The 8,903-nt window shown below is 43.2% G+C and overlaps 1 protein-coding gene across 1 annotated transcript; it reads left to right on the top strand.

Moving 5' to 3' along the window:
- Window positions 1-7,166: 7,166 nt before the first annotated feature.
- On the top strand, window positions 7,167-7,633 carry LOC116747862 (40S ribosomal protein S23-like). The gene has a single exon (XM_032620455.1). The coding sequence runs from the start codon at window positions 7,167-7,169 to the stop codon at window positions 7,596-7,598; it is 432 nt and encodes a 143-aa protein (XP_032476346.1). The 3' UTR covers window positions 7,599-7,633.
- Window positions 7,634-8,903: the final 1,270 nt, after the last annotated feature.

Genomic DNA, 8,903 nt, shown 5'->3' with positions numbered 1-8,903 from the left:
CCCTCTTACACATCTCAACATAGCCATCAGCCAGGGAAAACCATGTTAAGGCTTAACTTCTGTTCCCTTATTCCCAACATTTTGTCTTCTTTGCCTTGTTTTCCTTTTAATCAGGAAAGGATGTTACTGAACCCAGGTTTGGCTGCTTGCCGCTCAAAAGCCAATAATTCGAGAGGCAAGTGTCAGTAGAAAGGAAACGTGCTTTAATGAGAAAAGCCAGCAATCTGGGGAGATGGTGGGCTCATGTCCAGAGACCAACTCCGGAGATTCTGATCAGCCATGACAATTTTTAAGGGGAAAAAGGGGAAAGAATCTCAGTGAATTGTCAAAGCAGGAGGTTGGATTCTGCATCATTCTCATCTACATTGAGTGTAGACTGGCTGACTCTTTCTTCAGATGTCATCTTGATCCCTGTGATCTGCCTGCAGGATTGCTAAAGGGACTGTTCGGGGTGGAGAGCTAGTCACTTTTTAACTGCTTCACTCCTCATTCTTCTTTTTACCTAGGAAAAGAATCAACAGGTTAGGCAAGGCATGGTGTCCATTCAGGAGAGCATAAGTCAGGAGTTAGGTTAAACTGCCTAGTGATCTCATTCTTATGATTAGGTTCTTTTAAGGTTAGAGGGGAAGAGAAATGGGCAAACAGGAAAGGGGCAAAAGAGCTGCCTTTAAGAACTGGATCACCACTAGGAGAGTGAGGAATGGAAATAGGGGAGAATTAATGAGCAGTAGAGACACACCCATGGTGGGTGTGAAAATTGAAGGGAGGGCTTTCTGGGGGAGGAATGACATGCGGAGCCCCTGAAGAGGTAGCTGTGAGCTGTGCTTTCACACTGGGCTTAGGGTTTCTTCTCCTTGCTCTCCAGCTCCCATTAACTCCGCAGAAAATTGTCCCAGTAGCCTGTGCTGGGGATGATTTTCCCTTCTCATTCAATCAGTTCAGTCATTTTTGGCTGAAGTTTCTTTACATTTCTGCATGTGTTGACAGGGCTTTAAGAGAAAATTCCCCAAACAACTAACCACCCCCCAATCCATTTTTTTCCACAATTAGTCACAGGTGTTGAACATGTTTAGTCCTTGTGGAAATAGATAGAGTTTAAATATGCAGTGATTCTAGTTCAAATTACTTGAAAAGATAGAAGAGGGCTTCCCTGGTGGCGCAGTGGTTGAGAGTCCGCCTGCCGATGCAGGGGATGCAGGTTCGTGTCCCGGTCTGGGAAGATCCCACATGCCGCGGAGCGGCTGGGTCCGTGAGCCATGGCCGCTGAGCCTGCGCGTCCGGAGCCTGGGCTTCGCAATGGGAGAGGCCACAACAGTGAGAGGCCCACGTACCGCAAAAAAAAAAAAAAAAAAAAAAAAACTAAAAAAGAAAAGTGCCCAATAGGCATTTGGAGATAGGGGTGCTGCTTGGTCCAGATCAGCTCTTGTAATCTGAGACTGTCTCTGGGAATCAGGGGCGCAGGGGTAGTTCTCGAAGCAGGACATCTCTTCAGAGACCACTGCTAGCTGGGACCAGATGGCTTATGTTCCGATCAGGACAGTTCTCCAGAAATGCTCAGGTCAAAGTCAATGATTGATTAGTGGTGACTCACAACTTAAGCTGCTTTTAGACAGCCAAGGCGCCACCACGAAGGAAGGGTGATATAGGCCTTTAAGAGCAGCAAGGAGGGCCAGCAAGCAAGGCCAGTGTATTATCAACCATTATTTTTGTCCGTTCATTTGTACTTTATCCAAAAAAGGATTTGAGATGACTTGCTATGAAACAGACAGTACAAGATAAAAAATAAGTGAAGGCTTTGGGGCTAGACATGGAGAAAAGAAAATGGGCACATGCCCGTCCTTCACTGGGTCCCGTGAGCCTGAGTGTACATTCTCAACCTGGCCACTCCCGGGCTCTGACGGCTGATTTCAGTTGGGTGGGCACAAGCTCTTCCTTTTCTGACTTACCCTGTGACTTGGCATTTCTGGCGAGATCTCTACTCTAGTAACACTGACTTGAAGACCTGGATCTTTCCCAGTTTATTGGGTGCCTCCAGTGCCAAGCTCTCTGGGTCTCTCTCCAGGAAGCTGGAAGCCTTGGCTAATTAATGCAAGTGGGAAGTACAAGGATATGCTTCATACTCACCCAGAGCATGGGCCTGGGGGCTTCCCTGGTGGCACAGGGGTTAAGAATCCACCTGCCATTGCAGGAGACACAGGTTCAAGCCCTAGTCTGGGAAGATCCAACATGCCACAGAGCAACTAAGCCCGTGTGCCACAACTACTGAGCCTGTGAGCCACAACTACTGAGCCCACGAGCCACAACTACTGAGCCTACGTTTCACAGCGACTGAAGCCCACGCGCCTAGAGCCCATGCTCTTCAACAAGAGAAGCCACCACAACAGGAAGCCCACGCACCACAACGAAGAGTAGCCCCGGCTCGCCACAACTAGAGAAAAGCCTGTGCACAGCAACGAAGACTCAATGCAACCCCAAAATAAATAACTAAATAAATAAATTAGAAAAAAACCATGGGCCTGAGTGTCTGTTGAACTGGTTAGAAAAAAACCATGGGCCTGAGAGTGTCTGTTGAATTGGAGACTTATCACCTCTTCCGTTATCCATCTTACACCATCAGAATTCATAGGAAGTAGTACTGGCTATCTGGAAGTACCTCTGGGCCTCTCTTTGAAAGGATTTTACTTCTCCCCATTAGGACATTTGTTTTAGATAAGACCTTCAATCTAATTTGTTAATGGTATTGTCATTCATGTAGTCAATAATGTTGAATGCAATCCTCATCATAATTTATTACTAATGGTATCTCAGGGCTGAACTAAAAGTAATTATGATTATTTCCTGGTGAAGGTACATGTGAGGAGTATAACTGAGCACGACTACCCGGAGGACTGCAGCATATGCAGTCATGTCATTAATAATTTGGTTTATGTTGCAGTTGTCAAGAAGAGTTCCAAGTTAATGCTATGGATTTATATAGTTGACTTTTAGGTCGCAATCTCATACTTCTTTCTCTGGTCATCAGACATCTCATTTTTAAATCATGGTTTATCTCATATGACTTATAACTGTGAATGAGAGATTCATTTTGCTATTTCATATGCTAGACTTCTAAATGGAATGTGGTAGAAAGAGAAGTTTATGTTTTTATACCTATAGTTATTACTATGGCATGCACAGTTTGGAAACTGAAAGAATTAAATGTTTTGCTTTGGGGAGTTTTCTTTGTATTATTGTCAGAAGTTCTTGGTCACACAAGATCCAGGTTCATATCCTAGTGAGTTCTAGAAGGCTCTGATACTATGTTTCTTCTATTTGCTCTTCATTTTTCTTACTGAGAATTGCCTGACTAACCTGTGTCTTATTTTAATTTTCATTATCAGTAGATCAGTCATTTTTAGCTAAAGTTTATTTGCCTTTCTGCCTATGTACACAAGATTTTTAAGAACAAATTCCAAAAGTGCCTAACTTCTTTTACTCCCACTCATTTATTTTAATTAAGCTTTTTACTTTGACGTAATTGCAGATTCACATTTAGTTGCAAGAAATAATACAAGCTACCCACTTTCCCCAAAGGTGACATCTTGCAAAAACTATCATACAGCATCACATCCAGGATATTGACATTGATAGGGTCAACATACAGAAGAGTTATATCCCTACAAGGATCCCTCTTGTTACTGTTTTATAAGCATGCCTACCTCCCTCCCCCATTCATTTTATCTATAATTATTCACAGGTATATATTACCTCAATTCCTTTTGTAAGTAGGTCGAGTTCTTCCACCTTCCATAAATCCTGGATCAAATGACTTATTGGTAGAAGCCAACCATATTCTGTGAGTTTCTAATTATGTGTGTAGTTAATTGCATGTAGCAAACCTCAGGTCTGATAAGTAGCAGAAAGCATTTGAAAGGTCCTTGTAACTGGCATTAGGTCATACCTTGGGGTTACAGGAGTGAGAGAACTCTGTGGAGGGACTTACTAGAGCCTCTGCAGTGAGCAGATACTGAGGGAAAAGCAGTAAAAATAGTGGGACAGGTTAAGAGACAAGGCCGAGTTACAGGCTCTGTTCCTAAGGCGTGGCTATCCAGCAATGGAAAATGCAGCGTCCAGTGGAGTGAGTGAACTCTTCCTTGACCAAAGCTTATATGGGAATGTTCAAAATTCCAGTTTGTATGATTGTAGGGGTGGGAGGGGGCATGTGTCAGGAGTGGGTGATGCTCTTAAATCAACTGAAGACTGTCTCGGTTCTCTTGGAGAAGGTCCACAAGCAAGAGACGGATCCACTGAGAACAGGGTTTAAAATTCTGTAGGAGGAGCTGATCAGTGCTGGGTGGGGTGTGGCTGGTTTGCAAGCCTGGTATTCAGCCCCAGTAAGAAATTGAGGCAGAAGCCCACACAGACAGACTTTACCAATTCAGAAAGTATTCCAAGAAAATCATGACTCTGAGAATTCCAGAAGTTAGTTCTACTCAGTGTACATTTGTCAGGTATTTACTCTGTGCCAGAATCTGAGCCAGGCATTGAGGATATCATACCAATAGACTGAGGAACTGAGAGGCCAGTGGATATAGTACCAACAGGCTGACCTAGGATCATACTAGGGCAGCAAGACACAGTCTAGATCTCATCTTTTGGCGTGGCTGGGCCTCTCATAAGACTCTCTGCCCTAGTCAGGACTGGCTTTAGCATTTGGTATATTCCTTGCCTAGCTCCTTATTAGGGCTTAAAATTTATAGATAGATACACACATACATGCATACTTACTGGGTTGGGCAAAACGTTCATTCGGGTTTTACAGAAAAACCCGAACGAGCTTTCTGCCCAACCCAATACATACGTACGTTCATACATACATATACAGATGGAGAGATGAATGGGAATGAAGCTCAGCAATTCCAGCAGAGCGGGGCTTCAGAAGGTGAGGGCTAACACTTTATAACAACTCAGCGCTCTATCCTTGGAGAATAACACAAGGAGCATTTAACACTCAAGATATCAGTAAACAGATGGGTGCAGCTTCATGTCACTGTGAGTGTTTCCAGAGCTCTGAAAAATCTATAGCTGACGGCAAAACCCTGAGTGATCTTGCTGCGGATCAAAAAGCTTTCGTTAACATCTTTAATCTGTGTAATGAAATCTTGAACTATTTTTCATGCCTATATTGTCGCTTCAACCAGTAACCAAAATCTCAAGAGAACTCAATGAATTAGAATGTGACCTAAAAAATCAAGAGTGAAGAGTCATCAATCAAAAAGGGAGATTATTTGGGGAAGAGAAATGATTTGAATACCAAAGAAACACTGCTTGTTGACAGAAATATACATTTATAACTAATGTTTCATTGGTCACGTAGGCCATGGAACACATCAAAAGCCCAAGTCACATCAAAAAGAAATTTGATTTTAGACTTCCCTTTACCACCTTGATTTTCTGGAGCTTTAATTCAGATTCTCTGTGACTATAAACCTTGGTGCTTTGTCCTCTTCTTGCCCTGTCTTTCCCCATTTGTGTTATCCTCCATCTTTTTTCCCCCTCGTTTTATTGAAAAAAAATACTGTTCTCCATCTTGAAGAAGTACTCCACACTCATCTTTTTCCCCATGCTCTGTCTCTGCTAAATCAGGTTGTCAGATAGCAGAGAGGCCTTTTTAGTGAGCCCCTGTTGAGATAGGCTGACTTTAACAAACAACCTTCAAATGTCAGTGGCTTAACACAATAGATATTTATTTCTTGGTCACACAAGATCCAGTGTTGATGTTCTGGTTAGTCAGTTGTCCTGGGCACCTCTACGCTAAATGGTGACTCAAGCATGCAGCCCCCTTCCATCTTGTGATGCTGTCGTCTTCAGTATGAGCCTCCACAGTCACTGTAGGCGGGAAAGAAAGTGCAAGGGACGAAGTGTTACTTGGTCCAGAAGTGGTACATTCTCTACTTGTTTCATTCCATTGGCCAGAACTAGTCACATGGCCCCACATAGATGCAGGAGGGACTGGGAAATGTAGCCCCAGGCTGGGCAGTCACTTCCCAGTGACAACAGTACACTTTGGTGTTCAGCTGCCTGTTTTTGTCTCCCTGTGCTTTGAGACCATTGCTCCATGAGAGTGCCTGAGCTCTCTTCTGACTCCTAAGTAACCTGCTCTGTTCCCCATTCCAGCTGAACTCTGTATAATCACAAAATCCTCAAGTCAGGGTCACCAGTTAGAAATTCAGTTTTTTTAAAAAAATTAATATATCTGTAGAAGAGTGGGCACCTTTTTATGTGCAGAGCTACGACATCTTACCATCTGTGCTTTCTAGAGCCAGAAATCCCCCCATTAAAATTGGACTCTCACTTAGAAGATTAAAAAAATGCAATAATTGATAATAATTTGAGCCCAACTTTTCGTATTTGTTAAGTATCATGAGTTTGGGGAGTAAAAAAATCTTGATTTAATTTTCTTAGACAGGAGCTGGGTTTTGATTGGCCCAGTTGAGTTCCCCGAGTTGCATTCTCTGGTACTGTCTTCTGACCCATACAGATATGAGAGCTACTCTTACCATTCTGGTAAGGAGCCCCTGTCTTAAGTGCTTTAATCTGGGGGCCCCTTTCAGTATAACACATCAGCAAAAAGGCTAAATATATACGTATATGGATGGATCCTTCTAAAGGCTAAAAATATTGTATTTGATTGTCTTGCCTCCCTTGATTCTATTAAGTTGCAGAGACCAAGGAATAACCTAGGGTTCTTAATCTTCTGTGCTAATTCCGGTCCTGTTATTTACATAACTATTTATTTCCTGACCAAGCCCTGCTGTTCTCCAAAGATAGGGGAATGGTTAAATAAATTATTCTTCATCTGTATGTTGGAGCATTAAGAAAGCTTTAAATATTGTTTCTCAGAATTTTTAACGACCATTGGAAATGTTCACAATATTTACTTTTTAAATATATATATAAGTGATCTCAATTTGTGTGTGAATATATGTATGTATAGCAAGAAGATTGGAAGAAAATATGTCACGATTTTAACTGTGATTGTCTCTGGGCAGTGGGATTGTGGGTGATTTTCATAATCTTTGTATTTCTCTGTGTTTTCCAAAGTTTAAAAATGAGCATGGGGCAATGGCTTGTGGCTCCTTCCTGTGCTGCTTCTCTCTTTCGCTCAGGCCCGTGGCGCCGGCGGCATGGGCAAGTGTCGTGGTCTTCGTACAGCCAGGAAGCTCCGTAGCCACCGACGAGACCAGAAGTGGCATGATAAACAGTACAAGAAAGCCCATTTGGGCACAGCCCTGAAGGCCAACCCTTTTGGAGGTGCTTCTCATGCCAAGGGAATTGTGCTTGAAAAAGTAGGGGTTGAAGCCAAACAGCCAAATTCTGCCATCAGGAAGTGTGTCAGCGTTCAACTAATCAAGAATGGCAAAAAAATCACCGCCTTTGTACCCAATGATGGTTGTTTGAATTTTATTGAGGAAAATGATGAAGTTCTGGTTGCTGGATTTGCTCGCAAAGGTCATGCTGTTGGTGACATTCCTGGAGTCTGCTTTAAGGTTGTCAAAGTAGCCAATGTCTCTCTTTTGGCCTTATATAAAGGCAAGAAGGAAAGACCAAGATCATAAGTTTTGATGATGAAAGCGGGATAGTAATAAATTTCCATATGCCAAAAACAAAAAATGAGCATGGGGCTTCCCTGGTGGTACAGAATCCGCCTAATTCAGGGGACGTGGGTTTGAGCCCTGGTCCGGGAAGATCCCACATGCCGTGGAGCAACTAAGCCCGTGCGCCACAACTACTGAGCCTGTGCTCTAGAGCCTGCGAGCCACAACTACTGAGCCTGGGTGCCACAACTGAAGCCCGTGCGCCTAGAGCCCGTGCTCTGCAACAAGAGAAGCCACCACAATGAGAAGCCTGCGCACTGCAACGAAGAGTAGCCCCCGCTCACTGCAAATAGAGAAAGCCCAGGCGCAGCAGTGAAGACCCAACTCAGCCAAAAATAAATAAATTTATTTTAAAAAAATGAGCATGAATTACTTATGAGAAGAATGTTAGACACTACACCTGTCAGTCAATTCCAGCATTAACCATTCTTGTGAAAATTACTGGAGGCTAGCAGAAAGGGGAACTTTGGCTGCATTGAAGTAGTTGAATCCTCTCTTTAAAAAAAAATTTTTTTTTTGGCTGCACCATGCGGGTTGTGGAATCTTAGGTCCCCAGCCAGGGATTGACCCTGGGCCCTCGGCAGTGAAAGCGTGGAGTCCTAACCACTGGACCATGAGGGAATTCCCAAATCCTCTATCTTTAAATGAAAAAAAAAAAAACGTAGAGTGACCTAGCAACCAAAACAATGGTTGTATCGCTTTTTCCCATTCCAAAATTTTACTGGGGAAAGTTACTGGTCCTCACAAATAAACCTTTCCACGTGAACTACAGTTTTTCCTTTTCATTGCGGAAGCTTACGATAGAATAAGTTGTCTAAGCACGTGTCAAAATTAAGTCATGAAACGTGAACCTCGGAGTGGAAAGCATCAGCCTTTGATTTCCTTTTTTCATAGGAGGATCTGGTATTGCAAGAGAGACAAAGCATCAGCTTGGGTGTCCTGAGCTTTGGTTCTGTTATGTACTAGCTGTGTGACTTGTAGCCAGTTATTTAAAGTTCCTGAAATGTTGTGTCCATATCTACAGACTATAGATAATACCTGCCTGGCAAGTTTCTTTTGATGATTAGAGATGATATTTGTAAGACTGTACCGTCTAGCTGTGTTCAAGTTGTTGGCCAGGTCAGTTTGACTGCTGTCGCCTAACTTCCAGTCCTGCAAAGGCAGGACAAGCCTTCTCAACCTACCTGTGCTGCCCCCCCCTCCCCGACCAGTCCAGCAACTAAGGGGTTAAGTTCTAGTGGAGCAGGGGACATCCAGTAACTAGCT

The sequence above is a fragment of the Phocoena sinus genome, chromosome X (assembly GCF_008692025.1).
Source record: "Phocoena sinus isolate mPhoSin1 chromosome X, mPhoSin1.pri, whole genome shotgun sequence".
NCBI lineage: Eukaryota > Metazoa > Chordata > Mammalia > Artiodactyla > Phocoenidae > Phocoena > Phocoena sinus.
This window is presented reverse-complemented; position numbering and strand designations above follow the sequence as displayed.

Bases quoted from the DNA above. Each gene is read 5' to 3' on its own strand.
- LOC116747862 (XM_032620455.1), top strand. From the start codon at position 7,167: ATGGGCAAGTGTCGTGGTCTTCGTACAGCCAGGAAGCTCCGTAGCCAC.